Source organism: Acanthochromis polyacanthus, chromosome 1, assembly GCF_021347895.1.
Source record: "Acanthochromis polyacanthus isolate Apoly-LR-REF ecotype Palm Island chromosome 1, KAUST_Apoly_ChrSc, whole genome shotgun sequence".
NCBI lineage: Eukaryota > Metazoa > Chordata > Actinopteri > Pomacentridae > Acanthochromis > Acanthochromis polyacanthus.
In genome coordinates, this window is record NC_067113.1 from 55,797,068 (window position 1) to 55,819,495 (window position 22,428).

General features: G+C 38.1%; 1 protein-coding gene across 1 annotated transcript; it reads right to left on the bottom strand.

Annotated features, from left to right (window-relative positions):
• Nucleotides 1-1,046: 1,046 nt before the first annotated feature.
• Nucleotides 1,047-16,085, bottom strand: LOC110968170 (solute carrier organic anion transporter family member 1C1-like). Its single transcript, XM_051951235.1, has 15 exons — nt 15,936-16,085; nt 15,553-15,641; nt 13,044-13,185; nt 11,996-12,128; nt 11,544-11,665; nt 11,309-11,455; nt 10,245-10,343; nt 9,563-9,817; nt 8,315-8,479; nt 6,649-6,844; nt 6,375-6,540; nt 5,206-5,390; nt 5,066-5,130; nt 4,851-4,968; nt 1,047-3,641 (listed from the first exon to the last, which is right to left on the bottom strand). Exons 2-15 carry the CDS (start codon nt 15,598-15,600, stop codon nt 3,428-3,430), a joined length of 2,055 nt encoding a protein of 684 aa, XP_051807195.1. The 5' UTR covers nt 15,601-15,641; nt 15,936-16,085; the 3' UTR covers nt 1,047-3,427.
• Nucleotides 16,086-22,428: the final 6,343 nt, after the last annotated feature.

The following is a 22,428-nucleotide window of genomic DNA, read 5'->3' on the forward strand; positions in this document are numbered from 1 at the left end:
TTTGACTTACCTTGTCACATGTGACTTCAGCTGCTTCCCTCAACTATTGCCACAATCTCCAGTTTAGGTTAGCCGTTTAGGTTGAACTCCATTCATACAACACTATGAATAAACATCTAACACGAGTGTAACTAGGAGTTGAGAGAAGCTGTGTCTAAACCTTTTAAGCTGAAGAGGTAAAAGTCAGAGACCAAATCTGGTGAATAAGGCAGATGTTGAGAGATGATTGAGTGTTGCCATCAAATTGTAGTTTTAATAAAAAATAAAAAATCATGCATAACAAGACATTTCCAATGTTCGACAGTCCCTCTGCTGACTGGCTGAGGTCGTTACTGTTGTGACTTCTGTTTAAAAAAAAAACAACAATATTTTCTTGGTATTTGTGTCATTTAGCTGGAGAAAGGTTTCATCCACCACAATATGGCACAGCAAAGACATGCATGGTTGGTTCACTGGTGGCTCTAAATTGGCTGTAGGTGTCTCTGTGAGCATGGTTATTTTTTGTGTTTGCCTGGTGACCATCTAGGTGAGGGTGTACAGACTCACTCCTCTAATGTCAACAGTTCATGGACTCCAGCCCCATGGCGACCCAGGATAAACTGGTTTTGAGAAACTAAATGGCTGGATGACTTGTCAGTAACATTTACATTACCAAGAAGCAGAAAAGAGGACCTTGTGCTTTAAACAAAGTTTTTTGACCCAGCTCCACCTTTGTGTTCACATTTTATTGTGAAGTTACATTTTTCCAAGAACTGTCAAGTGAACTGCATCTTGTTTCAGTAATCCTCCTTCTCCTCAAGGAAAATATCCAGCTCTAAACCTTCCACTATTATAAAGAGCTACTTTTGTTGCTACAGGTTTGGCAGAAAACAAACCTGAAATAGCTGTAAGAGCACCATTTAAAAAAAAAAAAAATTAATTAAAAAAATATATAAAATAATAATAATAATAATGACAGGCCAGGAAGTGTATGGAGAATCCAGATTTTGTCACATGTAACTTGAGGGGAATAAACTTATAAAAATAAATCCCACTTTGAAAACACATTGAGAAAATTTGCCTTTAATGCCTACAGTTATGCATGTACAATCAAAATTGTAAAAAAAAAAAAAGTTCAGAAGTGACAAAAATATGGACAAAATAGAAATACATTGAACAATTTAACAGAAGTTGTTTGACACATTTAGTCACTGTAAGAGTCAAATAAAAAGAAAAAGTAATGACATTTCACTCACTAATAGTCCACAGGCAAACAGTGAACCTTTCCAGACAAACACTGGTGGGTTCAGAGAATGCCAACACTCATGACCTGTGGAGTTTGCCTAATGTGATGTAACAAACATGTGCAATGCTGGACAGGACGAGATATCTAGATGTGTCAAATGTTGCAGAACACATGGCTACAGTCGGAATAAAGGTTACCTGTCTGTTAAATGCAACTCACAGAAACGGAGGAAAACAAAAGCATCATGTGTAAAGCACTGTCTGAAAGGCAAGAAAATCTTCTCAGTTTGAGATGCTAGTAAAATCAGATTTTTTAAAAAAAAGGCTATAAAATACTTCCACCAGGTTATTCACAGATTTGATTCACATTTTAAAACACACCGAGATCCCCTTCACCGGTTGAGAACATAAAATAGTAAGTCAGGCCACATCAACAGTAACATCATACAGTAAGGTTTGATTTGGTGGAAGGCACTGGCAGCTGCTAGTTACCCAACTGAGAACAAGGGGGAACCAAATCTAAAATCTCTACCACATAGTGAATCATGTCATTTTAGATTAGTTTTTTTCTTGCCTCAGAATAAACCTTTAGGGATGACTAAGCATAGGCACAATCGGTCTACATACAGCAAAGGCAATATCTGCTAAGTCTATTCAATTCTTTTTCATTACCGATCATTTGATAACCAGAAATTTCTATTATGCATCATAAATTCACCCTGTAAAGAAAACTCCTGCACCTTACACACATTGTTCATTTTCAGGCAATTAATATATCTTAGCTTGTTTTCCCAAGTCAGTTCAGCTAATTTCCTTCTTTAGCTGTAGTGCCTGGTTCCGCCACCAGGTGGCACCACCTACCGTTTTATCAAAATGGAAAACTGCAGTTTGTTCGGGGTGATTAACGCTGCAGTGACTAGGACACTCAGATTTTGGACAACTCAGTGTCAACAAACCATTAATGTTAATCTTAAAGCCCAAACTGAGAAATGTTGAGTTATTGTCATTTTAATTGGTCTGGTTTGAAGGGGTTGTTTTTGGCACTTGTGGTTTAAAACATAGGGACTTAGCTAGCAATGAGCCACCATGACAGAAAATGCCCTCCATGCAGAGTGAGCAGTCACCTGTAAGCAATGTTGCAGATACATTCTTGGATGAACTTAACAGTCTAAAGTAAGAAAGTATTCCTGAAATGGAAATTTGGCTGACGTGTAAACATGAGTGAATTCAGTAAGATGGGTTAACTATTACTATGCTTGTACAGCTAAATAAAATAATGAATTGGGCTTAGTTAAAGTTAGAATTTAGGCTCCAATAACTTAAATGGCTTGTTGCTGTGACTAAATAGACAACGCTTAAACCTAAAGTATAAAGTCAATGGGACTATTTGATCAGCTTAATTTTTTTCCTAAGTTTAAGAAACTTGTATGTGCAAATGACTAATATTTCTCAGCTTGCCTAGCCCAAGACTTTAATATAGCCAGGTCACAGAGGTTTAAATTTGAACAAGCTTTTGCATTTATCATGTGACATTTGGTAGAAGGATTGTTACCTTTGGATACAGCCAAGCTACCCATTTTACCTCGTTTCTTACATTCCCCAAAATGACAGTCCTTTTAAGTTACTCCTATTTGGCACCGGGTTAGTGCAAGCAGGTTTAACAGTTCCACCAAAAAATAAAAATAATTTCTGAAACTCATTACCAGCCACCAGAATAATACTTCATGTTACTACCACCTGTAAGGCAACAAACATTGTAGTCGTCTTGTATTGGATAAAACACTGTTACTGCACTAAAAAAAAAAAAAAAAATCCCTCAAAAAGCTGTGGGTGAGACATTACCATTATCTGGACTAGTGCTGGTAAAAAAAAAAAAAAAAAGTTGAATGGTTAAATCAAGTCATGTGTTTTTCAGGACATTGACTTGTCCAAGGATTCATAATAGCACATCATAATAATTCAGCTACAAGCTTCTGCTCATGTATCGTGTTGACACATCTTAAAGACAGCATTATGGGTTTTTTTTTTACCTTAGTGAACTAGTTGTAACCGCGTTATAAAAAAAAAAAAAACTAAAAAATATTCTGCTCAATGACCAAAGGGTGCTGACACTGTACCATTATCACATTTGGTCCAGTATAAAAGCAGCACAGTATGCAGGCGTCCTTTGCATTACAAAACGACATGACCTTACTTAAACATCTTAAATAGTACTCTCCTTATCCATGTCTTCTTTGTTTTTGAGGATGTTGATTTTGGCATGTCCATTGCTCACCCCGTTACCCTCCACTCCATTCTCTTTGGCCTGCTTCCTCAGTGCCAACTTCTTCTGTCTCTTAACAATTCTGAGGTAGAGTCCTCCCCACATCATGTTGCCCAGGCAGTAAAGTCCAGTAATGAGCCCCAGGAATGTCATCCTGGAAGAAAAGTACAATGGAACAGGTTAAATGGAATATTTTTGTTTCACTTCAGTGATCATCATGTTGTATCGAAGGAGACTTGAAACCAGTGATGAGACCATAAACTCATTAGGAAAATGCCTGAGGTAACCAATCAAGTGAGAAGTAGGGCGACTTCTTCAGATTTCTTTGGCTCTTTGTTCCCCCCCCCCCCCCCCCAAACAGTCACTACTGACTGTTCAAATGAATGGCGTTTCAGCCACTGTGTTGGCTTCACTTTTCAAACCTGTTGGCTAAATCCATGTTTTGTTTTATTTTTTTAAAGCAGGTCTGTAGCTACAATATGACAAATGCCATGAATGTTAAGGTTTCATATCAATGTAAATACTCATATTTTTGCCTTTCAAAACACAAAGTTTAAGCAGTTGCTGGATTTTTTTGACTCCTGCCACATTTTCACTCACTGTGTGTTCATTTTTCCACTGTGGTATAACATCTTGCACCTCTGGAAATGTACAATGATGGCTAGAAGTAGACTTTGAATTTGTCTTGTGTAGTACAACACTATAATGCCCTTTTAATTGTACCGACAAGCATTGGTATAACCAGTGTTGGCTCAACATACTGTTGGCCCATTACCATTTACATTTTATAGCCTTTGTTAGCCTACTTTGCACATCAACTTTAACACATGCTTCCCCTGAATGCATCTTCTAACATCTTAGTGACTATGTGCTCCTTTATATACCATTTTAGCCATGCTGCATCTTTTTATGAATGAAATCACCAAAAAGTTTCGGAGTTGTTTCCATGTGACTGCAGATCCACACTTGCCTGTGACCAACACTAGTTTTGAATGAGATCGGTAGAACGAAGCGATTCGGATAAAAGATCCTGATTTTCAGCTTAGATTTTCCTCAAAAAAAAAAAAAAAAAAAAAAAAAAAAAAAAAAGTATGTCACATCTTTAGATCAGACGTCACTGACAGTTGAAAGCCCAGTGATTCTCCTTGTTTTTATGGTTAATGGTCAACTCTAGCAATTTTTAAGTAAACATGATTTTATAACCCGCTGGTGAATTTTGGGGTTCAGATGTTTGAGGCACTCAGCTTCTTAATAGATGTTTGACTGCTTGTAGAGAGACTCTTAGAATATAAACATCCTTTTTAAATGTTTAAAATAGACATGCTTCTGATATATTACAAGCCAAGGTGAAGTTTCTCTGTACCTAAATGCGTTGGCGTCATAGAGTCGACATGCTCCACGGCCTCCACACTGCTTAGTGCCCCACTTCAAACAGGTTCGGTCGATCAGCGCGCCGAAGTATATTGGAGGAGGGATCCCACCTGAAAACAGAGTCACATAAGCTTACAGACTTGGAAAAAACAGGCAAGTTGTGTTGTATTTATTGTGGGTGTCTATATGAACTGCTTCAGTACTTACCCAGAGTTCTTACAATCAGGGTCTGCATACCCAGAGCCAGCGACTTCAGATCTGGCTGTATGGACCTGAAATATTGAACAAAAATTTAATATGAGCAATTTTGCTGAAAAGAATTTAACAATTATTGTCTCATTTCTGACCTGAGCAGTACGATGTATCCTGGTGTTCCCCCACAGGCTGAAATGAAGGACCCCAGTACGGACAAAGCCATGTAGATTTTAAATTTGCTTTCACAATCGCTCTTCCTGGGGCACTGACCCAACACTGCAGACATGTTCGAGTGTGGGGTATTCATCTCACTAATGCAGGTGCAGTTATGGAACACCTAGAGAGGGGAAAAAAGAAGGCACAAATATGAACCATCCGTTTTAATTTGGGGCTGTCGGACAGTTTGTGCTCATTTTTACACTTGATATGGTTGAGAAATCCAGACTTTGGTTGTAAAATTCAGAGTTTTGCTGAATAGAAGTCACCTTTGAGCTCTTCAAGACCTTATATTATATTAAGAAGAGACACCCGATGAATCCAGCGATTCCCACAAGCAAGCACTTTAAAGTCCCGTAAACCTGCAGTTTACAATAATTTGGTTCTGTAGGAGGGTTTGTGTTGAGCTTTTACAGCTTATGCTTTAAACAAATTCATGTTTGGGTTCCAAAAGTTAACAGTATTCAGACTTTAGATAGAACTAATACACAATTCCAGAGAACCGCATGCACCTATTATTATTAGATCACAGAAAAACCCAATAAATCCAATGGTTCCCTTCAAGCAAGTAATTAAAACCTCTCTCAAATCTGCTATGCAGTATATACAGAATCTATGCTCCATTTTATTTAAGCTGTTTTCGAGTCAAGGTTTATTAGTTGCAGAATGTCTCAGTTTTAGTAGAGTGCGTACCCAGATCTGCTACTAACAAACATTAGGCTTCTACGCATATATTGAATGCAAAGATAAGTAGCTACCATAAGAGATTTCCAAATGCAACATTATAATCTGCTGTTTTCAAGCCACTATTTTGCAGAAAATAGCATTTCTGGTCTCACATTCCAACATAGTCAGTGCAAAGATCATCCACATGGAGCCATTTTTCTTAAAACAGGAAATTATGCATAAGAATTTCTTTATGTAACCATTTACATACAGATAGGGGAACAGTGTTTGATTGCTAGCCCAGATTTAGGCAAACCTTGTTTTTAAAGAAGTATACAACACTTTGGTTCAACCCCTGTTGCTTTCAAATGTGCTAAATATATATATTTATCTATCTGACTTCAACTCAGCCTGGATGATCTGCAAGTTGCTTCCTCACCATTTCCTTGCCGGTGCCAGTGGAGGTCTGACAGCCAGCCAGGCAGGGCGAGGCGTACGTCATGCCATTGTAGGCGCACACTGGGTCCCAGTGCTTCATGGAGCAGGAGCAGCCCATGTTGCACTGTGACAGCAAAGTCTGGGGGTTGTAGGAGACTTGAGAAGCCCTAATGACGTGAGAACACAGGAAACGCTTAACAAGGAGACATTTTTAGAGATTTAGAGTCATTTCTGTTGCAACTGGGCTTCAAACAGGCCTGTAGTTGTGCGCTCACCCTTGATATGACACAGTGAGACCAGCCACCTCTGCATTGTCACACTGGATGAAAATCTGAATGGCGAGCATACAAAAGGCCCCGACAGAAGCAGTGATGGATACTCTGGCTGCTCCGATGACACCCAGCTTGAACTTTTTTAGCACAAAACCCCCAGTGATGATTCCCAGAGCAACAGCCGGCAGGTTCAGAATACCTGGAAGGATAAATAGATACAACACATAAGGAATACATTCAAATGTTTTTCTGCACTGCAAAAACAAATTAGGCAAGTAAAAAAAGTGGCAGGGTGCCAGACAAACTATTAATGTTCAAAATGGAAAAGACACTGGAAATGTTGAATTAAATACAGAACTAATTTCATCAACACATATTTTGAAAGAACCATTTGCAAAAAAAATAAAATAAAATTGATGTGTACTGCAGTTTTATCTCATTGCAGTACAGTTAACATGTAATATTTCTGGAGGATTTTTCCTTACCTGCAAATTAAAAGAAAATAGCAGTTTAAAAAAAAAAAAAAGTCTTTTACATAATTTTTCCTTCAAAAAAAAAAAAAAACAGATCTCTTAAATCATTGCTGATTTGAATGCAGTAAATGCGTGTCATTTTAATGGTGAAAACTGAAAAGTACTGCAGTTTTGGCTTGCAAATTACTCATTTGTAATTTATCAAAATGGGCAAAAAGTTTTTAACGTTACAAGTTTTGCAAAGTACATACAAATCTTTTAAGTATCTTAATCACTTAAATGCAGTAAAAAAAAAAAAAAAAAAAAATGTGAAAGAAGAATTTATGCTTGTGTGTGCTGCAGTTTGACCATTTTCCCCTACAGTCAGTAAATCATTTTACTGCAATTCAATACAATAAATTTAAGTTAAAAATGGCCATTTTTTCCTATCCTAACTATGCACAACTTGTTCTTCAATTAATCAAGTCTCCAAAATAATTGCATTTCTTCAGATTTAAGTGCAAAAATGAAGTGTATAATTTGTGATGGAACAATTTACTCTGAATAACTCATCTGTAATTTATCAAACAAAGTCAAGTTTACAGTTTTTAAATCCTAACTATACTATAGTTAGGACAGTCTCCAACTTGACCATTTTCTTTAACAGGAAATATCTTCAAAATAGTTGAATTTTTATCCATTTTCAATGCAAAGTATTGATTTTATTGTGAAAGAACAATTCACTTTTTGTAAAAACCTTGAAGGGGAAATTTTTTTTTTTTTTTTTTTTTTTTAAAGTACCAACTAGAGTACTATTAAAGTACTGGATCAGTAAGCAATACTGGTAAAAATACAGTTGCCATATCCCTGATGGGGGGAGAAAAACTTCATGTACTCTCAGCTGTAAAACCACCTCATGCTGCATTCAAGTGCAGCTCAGAAAACTCGTGCCGTCAAACGCACATCAAACGGTGTTCGCATTAAAGCGGTTCTGTTCAGCTGCCAGCTGTTTTTTCTGCAGTGTTTGGCGATTGAACATTCCATATTCTCACGGTAACATTGTTAGCTGGTAAACAGCCGTTAAAGGCTAATTATAGCTCAGAGAGGGAAGCTCTCAGAGGGCTACTTACACGTTAAGTCTGCGTTATCACACACAATCACACTTCCCTTCAACAACATTATTGTTCGAGCTGCAGCAGGGTGAACGGGGGTCGTACCTATCAAAAAAATGGCTTTGGAGGCCGACTGCCCGAAGGTTTGCTCCATGAACTTTGGCTTGAAGGTGATCATGCCAATGAAGCCGTTTACGACCACCAGGTAGGTGAGGACCATCAGGGAGAAGATGCTGTTCTTGAAGAGCCTCCTCAGAGATGGAATGAAATCTGGAGAAGTCAGACCAAACTAGTTTATGGAGAGAAACACTGTTGCAGGATACCGATTGCTTCTTTAAAAAAAAAAAAAAAAAGCTCATGTCATGGTAGTAACAGCAACAACGAACAGTACAGTTAAAGTTTCCCCTCTTCAAGTCCATATTCTTGTTTTGTCTAACCAGCTAAAAACAAAACATCTAGACATTTTCTATTGATACAGCAATAGTTCTGTGGATTCTTTTAATCACAATTAGTGAAAATATGACATGTTACTGATGCAAAATTTCAGTCTGCATGTTGTAACAAACATACTTTTATAGATACTTAAGCAATTGCATTCTGAAAACGCAACAGCAAGATATTAAAACTTCTATTTCATATAATTTCCACATCTATACATGTTTAACACTAATATTTACATAAATTCATGCAGTAAAACATTGATTACCTGAGCTAACAGCTTTTATTGTTTAATATTTACAGTTTGCTTTATATAACAAACAGTCCTAGAATCAAATAATTTCCCAGTCTTTGGATCTTTAACAGCTCTTGAACCAATATTCCGCAGCACTGACCAAATCTGAGCTGAAAACTGATGTTTCTCACTGAGAAATTTGTCAAAAGTAAATTTGGTACAACCAGATTCTATAAGATACAAAAAAAAAAAAAAAAAAAAGATTCTGCTTCACTTCCTGCAACTAAAAAGCCATTAATGACTCTGCTGTGAACAGTCATCTGAAAAAAAAATAAAAATCATTGACTTTTCAGTTGAATTATAGGTTGTGTTTACAGAAGAGGAGAATCTGGAAACAAATAAAATATTGAGTTTCCCCAGTTACTTGGAATACATTTGTTTCTGTAAAACAAATTTATCTTTCGACTTGTTTAATAAGGTTTTTATATTATGCCGTTTAATTATCAATCATATAGTATTACACATTTCCAGTAATATGGTTGATAAACATTTAAGCCATAAAACACTAAACAGTGATGCAATTCATGCGGTTTCACTTTTTAAAGTTTATGACTTGAGTGGTTGTAGATAAGCCGATCCCAGACTCTTTACTGGAGGCTAAAGTTGACCGAAAGAGTTACCTTTGGCCAGCTCCTTGAACGTGACAGGCTTCTCCTCAGGCTCTTGGGTTTCCTCTGGTAGAAAGTTCTCCTGTTCTGCCATCGTGGACAGTTCTGTGCTTTTACTCTGACTCTCCTCTTTACCCTGTTTGGGCAGGGACTTGGGCAGGAACCAGAAGGGGATGCTGGACATCAGTATCACGGTGCCGGTGACAATGAAGCCCAGCCACCAGGCTCCCACCCAGCGGGAGTCCTTATGGGTGATGGTGATGGAGTCTGGGGGAAGAGAAGGTTATTAAAGGGTCTGTTGCTGAGTCATTGGCCAGGACTCAGTTCTCTTGTTCAGCAACTCTAGTAAACTTGACCTGTTGTGTCAACAAGAGGAAAATGTTGGGAAACCCTCCCATTTCTGCTCTCAGTTCAACATTGCCATGTAGGTACAAAGGCAGAAAGGTCAACTACTTCTGCTAGAATTGGCCTTTAGAGGGAATTGGACCTCTTCTAGGAATATTTTACCCTTATTCTTATGACTGACATATTTGCAAAAAAAAAAAAAAAGGGACTAAACAAACGCTTTTTTTCCTCAAATTCTATGACATTCTGATAACAGAGGAGCATTACTGATGTAAGATATTCCAAAGTTACCCAAATGGCAGTCTGTTGTGTTGCAACACTCTGTACATTTGTGTTTTTCACATCATACCCAAGTCCACAGATCCAATGTCCACATAGATCTTAGCGAGAAAAGACCCGAGCATGAAGCCAAACATGGGTCCTAAGATCCCCACTGTGTGGATGCAGGCTGGAGACAAGAGAAACAAGTGTAGGACAGTGAATAACTGACAATGCAATATCCCCCCCCCCAATTGTAGACAAGTCTGTAAACACATTATCTAAATAAACATAAGTGTATTTTTTGTTTTAGAGTGTCATGTCATTGCCAAATTACACACATTGTAGACTTTTTCCCCAATTCTGCCTTCTTAAATTACAATAATTACCAGTTATTAAAATACGTTAATGTAAAGGTTTATGGCTCTACTTTCAATTATGTGCAATTACAAAGAAAAAAGTTAGATTTATATTTATGCATACTTTTACATTAAACCTCCAGTTTTGGAAACCTGTTTGGCAAACTTAAATATTTGAGTTTTATTCTGAAAATTTTTAGGGGGAGGGGATATTTTGTTAAATGTCAGAACATGGAAAGCCCTTTCAAAATGTCTCTTGGTGAGCTCTGCAGAATTATTTGTGTCCAGTTGGTTAATCTTGTAATTAATAAAATTCTTTCATTAATCTTGAGAAAGTTTTGACACTTCCAGGTGTTTCTAACAATGTAGATCAAATCTATCTTTTAGTTTAAGCACTTTGTCTTGCATTTTAACTGTATGAAAACTGTTATATTAAGTTTAATTGAAGCATTAGAACACAATAATTTAGACAAGAACCTAAATCTGTAAAATATGAATGAATATTTACTGTTACTGCACTTTATTTGAATTTAGGCATTTCATTTTAATTGTGTGCAAGTGTTGCCGTTTTTGCAGTGCATTTTCACATCATCTTGAAGTACAGTGAACAGTACAAAAAAGGCAGGTGATAAAACAGCTCCAATACTGGAACACTGATTAGAACTGATTCACGAAAACATAAGAAATAGGGCGATGAGCTCTAAAGTAGCTGACTGACACAGAAAAGGGGACAAAGGGTAGAAACTTCGTCAAATAGCATAAAAAAACTAGCAATAATGAGTAAAACGAAACTGACCCAGATAGAAAGGAGTGTTCTCTTCTCTGGAGAAGTCGTCCAGGTAGGAAACTCCGAGGGGCATGATGGGAGTTTCTCCGATTCCTCGAAGCATATTTCCCAAGAAAACCAAAATCCACATGGATGAACCAGCTGCTTTCTCACAAGCTGAGGGCAGAAACACCGGAGTTACAACTGAACTAATCCATTTAAAAGAAACCAAGTTGTAATTGAATGCGGCAAGTGTGCTGAATACCCTTTATGGCTGAAACATCAGGAGCGTCTGCATCAGTGACGCTGTGGTTGGATAAACAGGGCAGGACGGTCTCAGTGCTGTTGACACTTGCACTGTGGGACATGCTGGTCTCATATTTATACCTGAAATATAGAATTATTACAAGATTTTCTACAAATCATTATATATTGGTATGCATTTTAACATTTTCTGGAGGCAGGATGGTAGAAAACATGCATGCAGTGCAGGTCAGGTCAACAAATTTAGTTTTAAAAAGCAGCAAAACCTTCAATATTAATCAAAAACATACCAAACCTACCATTATTAATGAAAACATGCTATCAAACACGCTGTGTTGAGATAATGACTCATTTTGTTGTAATTCCACTTCATTATGAATACTGTACTGTATTAAGATGCCCACAAGACAAATACTGGTATTAAAGCTGATTATTAAGAATATGTGTACTAACGGTCCCTGGAAGAAGTGAGGCAGCACCATAAGGTAACATCCAGCAGCCATGACCACACAGCCGATACCGATCAGCCGGGGGCGGTGCAGCTTTGCACCAAAGTAGCTCACAAAGGCAATGACCAAGAGGTTGCCTGGGAAGAAAGAATTTCAAATAATGCAATTAGTGCACGTGTTGTCATTTGTTTTGTGTTAAAGCTGCCAAAAGAAGTTATTCTGACCCACAGAAACCATACTCATCTGTAATACATGCTTTTTCAATACTTGTGCAGTCACCATGCAAACATTTGCATTAAACTTTGCTAATGGGCATTTTTAACCGGCACTTTGATACATGAACCGCCAAACCCACTATCGTTTTTAAAATTCTGCCAATTTCACACCATTTATCAGAGAGAAAAAAACTCCCCAAAAGTATCATTTTTTTCAACTTTCCAAGAGGTATTCATTGACTCATGTTTAGCTTCCACTTCGTTAAACTTAACCAAGTTTAAAATTGTGATCTGTTATTTAACAACAAAAAAAATCCCTCTATTCCACATCATTTAAAAATTTTCAGAAGTTGATCATTTGTGTGGCAACCAGTCTGTAAAACAAACAAAACCCCTAAAAATTCTATGCATCTTGGCTTCACTGAGAAGTAGTGCCTTGACTGTTACCAACAGCAAAAATTCTGGGGCTGAACTGCAGGTAGTGTACAAACAGAGCACATTAAAGATGCAAATAAGACACAGAAAAAAGGGGGTGGGGCTCTATATGCTATAGATATTTTCCTGTCAGCACTGATTTTAGATTCTCAGTTCTTGAGACACATTTTTTAAAGAAATTCAAGTTTATTTAAAAAAAAAAAAAAAAAAAAAAAGCTATTCAAACCATCTCATCTTCTAGCCATGGTTGTTCCATTTCCAAAGAGGCGCAGGACTTTATATTGTGGTAAAAAAATGTCAGGAGTGAATGAAAAACCTCCCAGAGTCTGCCTGGGGTTCACATGGTTTATCCTTATTCACCGTTTTTTATTTCACCCTGTATGCAGTGGAAGTTTCACATACCCATTTCGAAGCTGCCATCTATAAACCCAATCAGGGAACTGGGAATATCAAAGCGTCTTTCGATCTGGGTGATGGAGCTCTTCATGTAGGCTCCACCAAAGGCTTTGGAAAAATACACAAAGGCCAGAGAGGCCAGGAAGAGCTGGAAAACAAAAGTAACAAATGGTAAGATAAAGTTATTCGAGGTGAAGAGTATTGATTAGATCAGTGATTCTTTAAATGATTACTGCAGACTAAGATGATTAGTTTGGTACTTATCCTTTTACTCTGGAGAGTAAAAGGATAAGGTGGTTGTTTGTGGACAAAGTGTCTGAGGCTTTTTAACATGATGAACGGATGCAATCATACCTTCCACTATTAAACAGCTGACTGATAGCGTTACCAGGCAGGGACCTAGTGTGATTAGACATTTTAAGACCTACAGCTCTTCACATGTGCTTTCAAGAATAGCTTAATTTATATTTGATGGGAATACAGTTCTAAAGACATTCTGGGGAGATTAAAAAAAAACAAAAACAAACAGAATCCATCAATGTTTTGTTCTACTGAACCATTTTGGCCATTAGTTAGTATTAGGGCTGTAACTGACAGTCATTTCATCGTTGATGCAGATAATTTAAAGAAAATGGTAAAAGATGTCAAATGTTTTCCCAAAGATGTCAAATGCCTTGTTTTGGGCACAACCCAAAGCTATTCAGTGAGTAGCCAAGACATTTAGCCATAGAAAAACTTATGAAGCCAATTTTTTTTTTCCTTGAAAAGTTAGTCAAACCAATTCATCAGTTAGCGATTCATTTAAATTGTCAAAAGCTGACTACCAATTGATTAATTATTCCAGCTCTATTGTAATTAGAAATAGTTTGATGTTACATTTTTAACTAGCAACTTGTCAGTACTTAAAGACTCGATGTCAGCCAAGGCTGGACCAGATTCCCTTGTTTGTTTTCACATCAGCAGTTTTAGGTCTATTCGTTTGAGATTGATTTTAAGCAATTACCTTCATTTTTAGTGCCGATTTCGTCCGTTTTAAAACAAGTCACTCCCCCCCAAACCCTTTGCTTGCACAGGTGACATTGTGGTATGTAAACATAACTCCATAAAAAACAGATTGCCTGTGCAAACAAGTGTAACAAGAAAAAGCTCTTTTCAAGTTTTTAGACTTATTTTTAAATTTAGCAGAGTTGAGTAAACTAAAAAAAACAAGTTCAATGGACTTAAAATATTAAGCTGAAGCAAAGAGTCACAAGCAGTAGCTTTTTTTATACATTTGTTTTTTTACCCCTCAGATCACAACAGAGTCCAACAATCTGAGACAAAAGTCGACTGTTGCAGGGGCAGCATCAGTATTAACCTTTGTGATAGTTAGAACTGGTTTGATTATTATGAAAAGAAACAACCATAACTTAATTTAACAAAGACACAAAGCAAGTTTGCACCATGTTTGTTGTCTCAAACTACAACAAAAAGGTCTCTGGGGGGTTTTAACTCTTGAACAATGCATTCTGGGAAGTCCGCTTGTATCCTAGCTTTGCTTGTTATAAACTTTCAGCTTTTCATTCAAACCACCATTTCGAGCTCTTGTTTTGAAGTTTAAGACATTGGAGTTAAACTATTTTAAAAAAAATGAGCAAAATACATTTGAATTGGGGTGAATAAAAAGGAGTTGACATTTAGCTAGTTCTAACGTCTGTTAGAATATAATGCATTTTCTACAGAAAATGTGAACTACTGAAGACGCCAAATTTATTTTCCATTACCATGCAGATTTGCATAACATCATTTAGAGATATTTAAAAACATTTCATATTACTCTTTGAAAAGATAATTTATAGTGTTTTTAACGAACAGATTAAGAACTAAAAATTGCATTAGAGGGGAAGCCTTCAAGAACATTGTTTAGGACTACATGTGAAACATTTCCTGAAAGTCCTTTTCTCTATTTTTTTTCCTTCCCAATACAAATCCCACCAGCTGTGCTGTTGACAAACAGTTAATGATTAGAGAAGATCGCTCTGGGCTGCAGGTCACAGATTTTTTTGGTTGAATTCTCAGATAACTACAGCCATTTGCTGTTAAGTCAGCAAGCAAACGTTTCCTCCAACATGTTTTTATGTAATCTCCTCTGGAGAGGATGCAGTCACATTTCTTTTATATGACCAGTCTGCTTGGCAAGCTTGTAATAGTCTATGGCGCCTTATAATAGAGGCAATAAACAGGGGCTCACAAGATTTAAATCACTTTTTTCTCTTCACCCATGACAACTTCACTGACTAGCAACCTCATGTCTATGCATTCATCTGACATTTAAAGGGCATTTTAACACAGTATTAACACAAAATGTTAAGTGCAGAGTTTGGAAGGCAGAGATGACGAGACAAAAAAAAAAAAAAAAGTTTCGTAGTAAGAATTTACAGCCATCATAGCTGTGACTTAACCATGTGATAAACAGTTTAATCAATATTCCCTTGTGTAACACTGAAATATAAGCAGAAGGTAAAACTTTACTGACCTTGAGCTTGGAGCAGCAAGCTTCACGTGTTTTCTTGGACTCACTCATGATGATGGAATAGATGCAGAATAATATGAAAACCTAAAAACCTGCACAAAAAAAGAGAAAAGATTAAGCATGAGAAATTAAATTGTGCAACTTTGGAAAGTGATTTACTTGAAAAAAGTAAATTAAAAAATTACTTGCTTTGAGTTCTATTCTGCTTAATAGTGTAGCTTTGAATTTGATGGATTTAATAAATACTGTCTTTGTAGCCTAGATTGGGGATTTAATTGCAGCTTAAAACATTTTTCTTGCTCATTTTATCCAATTAAACCATAAACAGCAATGGCACAGACAGAACAGAAGAATCTGATCACCTAAAAACCAGACAAAGCATTTACCCGACAGGCAGCAGTGGTCCTGTGATGACAGCAGAAGCCTTGTTGTGTCTGGTAGGACTTTGTGCTTAAAGCAAGAGTCTTATCACCAAACAATTATAAGGTCACCTGTAATCAGTAACCCAGGTACTCATGTGCACTTGATCACGTCAATAACAAATTGTCCAGCCTCCTCCTCTTCCAGCCCCCCCCCTTTCACACAGAACACCCACTCACACAAACACAAACGTGACCACCGTGGCTGATCCAGCTCTGTCTAAGCCAGCACATACAAACACACGAAGACACATCCTCCCTCTGTGAACATCACAGGCCTCCCGAGTGTCCATCCTTTTTGAACGCACAACAAACGGCAGCAGCAGCGTGAAGCTCGGCCAAAGCTTATTGTGGTTGTGAGGCCCGCTGCGTCTGTTAGTTTGTGAGTTTCAAAGAGCAAAACGCTTTCCTCTCCTGGAGAAATGCAGCTTTTGTAAGGCTGGGTGGTTTCCAGGCTCCGATCAAAGTCTTCCTGTCCCATTGATAGCAACTAACAAAGGATTTCTCTCTGCACTGATGGCTACTGCACATTACCTTATGTCACTGGGTAAACAGCATAGAACACATTCAGTCTAAGCACTCTTGATTACTCAGAGTATTTGACAAGCATTCTGATGTTGCAATTGCACTGTAGAGTCTCCTGAGCAGCAGGCTTACTGTAGTTCACATCTGTAATTAAAACTTCCATTGTGATGAAGGCCCTGATTGTTTCAGAAAAATGGAACTGTTTATCTTCATCACAATTTCTAAAGGAATGTTCTTTTTAAAACCTACACAATACTTGACCATTTTTCAACACTAGAAAATACAAAAACAGGAAAAATGCTTCTTGAACTAATCATGTGGCTCCATCAGGGAAAGAATCACATCCAAGCCTTAAATCACTTCAAAATTACCTTAAAATACAGTATTTGCATATAATAGACTATGTAAAAGTAGAAACTGCACTACTGGGCATAACTGCAAAGCTGTAAACATTTGTGACCAAAAGAAAAAAAATTCAGAGACTTAAGCTGAACTGGAGGCTGTGTTCATACTAGGGAGATAAAGTATCCTATAGAAGGTAGAACTATTTTACAAGTTCAACACTTTGCAACAAATTGCACAGGTTAATTCCAGACTTTTTACAGTGCAAGAATTAAATGATTAAAATAAATCCTTTTGTTTGGACAGAGTTTCCTTATACTGTGCAGAAGACATTTGAGTTCTCTGTACTTATAGCTATGGCTGTTCAGTTTCCATGGAGACACAGGACTTTATATTGGATTTAAAAGTGAGGCCACAGTAAGGGAGACAAAAAAAAAAAAAAAAAAAAAAGTAGTGACAGGAGCCGAAGTTGCTAGTAACTGCGCTGAGTATAGAGGATTACATTTGGAAATCCAATTATTTAATAAAAACAACCCTGATTTTTCTCTGTACTGCTCTTCACTTGCAGCAGCTTGTAGTCCTGTTTGGTGGTGAACTCAAAAGTTCTGCAGGATCAGAGTTTCTCTTTGCTCTACTGCTCCATCTGCAGGTGAAACACCAACCTGAGCAGAGGTAAAGATGGGAGGAGAGGAGATGTTTGGGTGGAGGGATAGAATTCAAAAGGGAACAAGCATGGCATCTCTGAAATATCCTAAACTAGACCCAAAACAAGGAAAATATCTGCAGTTCAGACTGATGGAGTCAAAAAAAAAAAAAAAAAAAATTATATTACTGCTAAGGGACTTGAGAAGTACCCTGAAGTTATTGTCAGTAAAAATCTTAAATTTAAAAACCCTAAACTTCAGTTTCTGAAAATCACCGCAAATCCTCATATTCAAACCAGTTCAAAATTCTACCTTCAATCAGTTTCATCTTCAGGTGTTTCATAACTGCACTGGTGAGATGATCCCAGCCATGAACAGTGTTGGGTCAGTGCCCCAGGAAGAGAGAGACTGTGCAAATTCAAAAGTTAAAGTCAAGATTCTTCCCTGCTGCTCAGAGTTAATCGCTCAGGTCACATCTTTAAAGGCTGAATTTAATGAGGCCTCGCAGGTATTGATGTTTGGCATTTAGCATGCACTGTGCTTGCACTCACACTGAAGGGGAAAAAAAAAAAAAAAAAAAAACAATTAACCTAGCATGCATGTTTTTAAACTGCAGGAGAAAGACTTTGGGGGGGCACAACATGCAAACTGAATACAGAAAAACAGATTAGATTCAAATCTTCTTGCTGTGAGGCAAGATAGTTGACATTTCACCACCAGCTAGCAGAGGAGTTTAACAATTTGTGATGAATTCTACACCGAGTTAAAACACCACAAAGTCCAACAATAGCTATGATTATTTGACATGTTAGCCTGAACATTAGTGGCAAAAACCACCTGAGCTATATTCCAAAGGTAGTCTTGCATAGCAAGGCTAAACTCTTGTCAAAACCATCAGTATAGCCACTGCTAGCAAGAAAATTGTGTGTATGATGATTGTTTTATTTTTCAGTTCATTTGAAATTCTTTCACGACTTCCTATGAACAGCTTGTAAGGCAGTGATTAAGATTAAAGATAGGATTCTGATACAGGCATTGAATCCAAAAAACATCACACATACTGTAGTTTGAAACAGCTGATGTTAAAGCTGCTGTCCGGAGTTTCCGTTTGTTTTCAATTTATGTATCATTTTTTTAAACAAAGCTTAGATGTGTTAGTCTAGTTCGATACTATAATATAAAGTTAGTATAACGCGATATGAAAGTTTATTCCTGAGCTCCGCCTTCCTCTCAGACCCCCATGTTATTCCAAAAAGTGCCGGTCGCTGCCGACCAATCAAGTTCGAGCTTCAGCTTTGTCATGCTGTCAATCAACGGTTACGTGCACAGCAAGCAAGCCCATGCAGAGGTGGGGGAGCTACGCACTACGCAATCGCGCGCACATTTGTTTTGCTTGTGGAGGAGAGAGCATCATTGATCAGCAACTTCCAGAAAAGTTACCAATCCCACGGCTTGTCAGGCCAAGAGACTGCAGGACGTTTTTTGGCCCGTGGTCGGGGAGCGACGCGAGCACCCGAGCCTGACGGGGATCGGGCATCTAAACGAAGCGACCTCTGGAGGAAGATGTTGGGGCGTCTGGGACATACTCTTCGTCAGAGGAGTCATGCAATTCTGAACTCTAGATAGAACTAAATAAACAATGTTACACATATACACGCGTAAATGCACTAAGTTTGATAAACAACGTCATCGAGAGGGATACACGAGTGTAATCACATATTGAAACTTTACTTGTTCGTCAGATCAGATTCATGTTATTTTGGTATTAGGACAAGTTAGACAGCACTCCGGGAACCCCTCTCAGGTACTGCGCGCGTGCACAAATAAAGGGGCGAAATCAGAGGGAGGGTGGGACCAACAGTGTTTTGGGAGACGCTGCGATTCAAACTCCGGACAGCAGCTTGAAGCTTTTCTTGCCGCTTTGCACGGAGAAATAAACAGAACGAAGAATGATCTCATTTTCCTACTATAGAGTGAAAAAAAAAAAAATGTTTGTTTGCATTTCTTTAAAGTAATCAGTCATCTTAAGCAAAAATCATTCATAACCCCAGCCGTACCATTGCAATAACACAACAAAGAAAGACTCCCATCATGAGTTTTTCAAATGTTCACTCCACTTCCATAGCTTTTTACTAGAATGAAGAGCTGCTTCCATTCATTTTTGTCACAGTTTACCCTAATGGGAGACTGAACTTAGACACTAGTGAGGATGAGGAAATCAGAAAACTCCTGGTGAGGAAGAATAAGGTGCTTGACTACATACAAGGACCCAAAACAGCCAGAGGAGGGCGCTAGAGAAACCAACTGAACAAACAAACTAAACATAAAGGCTAAGAGAAGTCAGGAGGCTAACGCAAACAAAGACACCAAAACCTCACAAGAAATGCTGCACGTATGGTTGAAAACACAGTAAGGATTCTTCAGGGAGAACTTTAAATAAAGTATTTGGGAGACTGAACGTTAGAAACACAAAATCAACAGGGTAAACACATGAATACTGAGCTAACACCAAAACCAAGTTGGCAAGGAGAGCTACAGGGAATATACTAAAAAGCACAAGAATAGAAGGAGTAAATGATGGCAGGAAAGAGGAGGGGGAACAAAAACTTACTGGTAGATCACTGCTGGGAAGGGAAAAGAAATGATTTCTCGGCCAGAGGTAACTGAAGAAGCAAGCCAAGTGAAGACTGGAGGGTAACCAGATGTTATTGAAAAAGGTCAGTGAGCTGGTAGTGAGTGGTTGTCTGAACCAGAGTTTTATAGTGAGAGGTGTTTCACTGGAGGCAGATGAGTCGCATACCTGCAGGTGTCTTCATTTGTTGCTGATTAGGCGGCAGCTCAGTCAAGAACACACTGAAGGACTGAGGGTAAAGACAGACCGGCAGTAAATCAAGAGAGGAGGGAGATATCCTGGCAATCTAAGGCTTCATCTTAGCTTTCATTGTACTTCTCCACTTCTGATCACTGCACTGAAATGTTTAGCTGTGAATCATTGACCTAAATTAGCAGGATGTACAGCTGTGGAAACCTTGAGGTAGATAATTAATGCCCAAAATGACAATGTGAACAGCCCAACAGATGGAGATAAGTTTTAAAACGTAAAACTATTACAGCGAGAACTTTTATAGCCTCTGTCATAGATTTCAAAAGCAGTATATGGATAATAGACACAATTAAACCCATTTAAATATAATGTAACCATACTGTGGTTGTCTAAGCGTTAAAATGGCTAATTTACTGGGGGAAAAATAGCAGGGCTGCCTTGCCCAAATTTCCTGAAATAGCACTTAAAAAACAGACCAAGAGCAGCTGGCGCTGAAAACATCTCAACAGACCGAGATGAGTTTTAAAAACTAGAATTATTTACATTAGAAACATTTTGGATATCTGTCATAGATTAAAGAATCAGTATATATATGACAAACACAAATAGTAGTCAGTATAATGAAGCTATACCTTGGTTGGCTAAGGGTTAAAATGGTTCATTTGCAGCAAAAATTTGAAATTTTCAGTGTGGCAGGTTGCTAGATTTGAGGTTGTTGTAGTATCCTGTAGGACTTTTGAATGCATTCACACTTAAATAATGAAAGAGGAGCAGAAAGCTATGTAAGATAAGCCTTCAGTGCAGATTTATTCCCATAATCTACATTCAGTAAGTCAGCCTAATCTACAGCAACAGATGCACCATGGGCCTTGACAGCAGTTTTTCACCATCATATCTAATTAAAGGCTTAATTCAGATACGATCCCGTGAAAGTGTGACAGAACAAGAACAAGAGCAGATCTTTATCTCTCTCCTATACTGCAACTTTTAAACCCCCTTACAGCCACAGACTGGAGCAGGGACACCAAGGCACCGTAAAGCAGAACACCAGATCTGGCACGATGGTGTGAGGATTACATTATGAGAAAGAGGTCATGAAAAAACAGACATTCAGTAGATTCCAGCACACACACACCTCCATACATCCAGGATGTACATTGGGCCTATCCATCCATCCATCCATCCATCCATCCATCCATCCATCCATCCATCGTCTATCTCAGCTGACTCGGGCGAAGGCAGGGGACAGTCGCCAGTCTGTTGCAGGGCTACACTGGGCCTAGTTTAGCTAAAAGACTGGTTTAAACTCCCGGTCACTATCAGACCTACAAGCGACCAAATGGCTGCCAGAACCACTCTGACTGACTGCTGACCCTGCAAAAGGAATTCTCCACCACTGACAACAAAACACACTGGTCACTGTAACTACAAAGGACCACATGGCCCCAATAAACTCCCTGACTGAATCCTGACCACGCAGAAGTGGAGCTCAGAATCTTGATAGCAACTTCACATCAATGCCACCAGAAACTCTGAACTGACATTACAGCAAGGAAAGACAAATATTCCACCATTCTGAACTTAACACTTCTTTATTTTACAGAACAGATGAACTTTTCAATAACCTTATGATCAATTTGTACCATGCCTTTTCTTTTAATCTTTTACTTTACTTGTTTACTTCACAATATTAGAAGTGCCTGATATTCACATGGGAATGGGTAAATGAGGTGTCACCTAATTATGGTGTTTTTTGAAATTACATACCACCACAAAATTATCTGAAAACATAACTGTGCAAAGGATATCAGGACTTTAGCCCTCCCCAACACAACAGGTTGGTCCTGAACCCTGTCTTTTTAATGAGATGCAAAAGAATCTCTTAAAGACCACACCAGAAAGCATCACTTCCAACCCTCCTTTCCCAGAGTGCTCCTTTCTTGAGTTCTACTTACCATTCATCGTAAATTCCCACACTTTCATTGAGAGGCTGAAATGGAAATATGACAACTCTTTTAGTCAAGCCTTTAGGTGCCATTTCTGGAGGAAGCAAGTAGATAATTTCAAGTTGCTGCATGTGTATTTTGGACCCAGCAGTTCTGTCAAATCTCCAGGAGACCTGTAA

Bases quoted from the DNA above. Each gene is read 5' to 3' on its own strand.
- LOC110968170 (XM_051951235.1), bottom strand. From the start codon at position 15,600: ATGAGTGAGTCCAAGAAAACACGTGAAGCTTGCTGCTCCAAGCTCAAG. The intron at 10,344-11,308 runs GTCAGTTTCGTT...TCTTGTCTCCAG, and splicing joins GAACACTCCTTTCTATCTGG to CCTGCATCCACACAGTGGGG. The intron at 6,845-8,314 runs GTACGACCCCCG...TTATCCTTCCAG, and splicing joins CAAAGCCATTTTTTTGATAG to GTATTCTGAACCTGCCGGCT.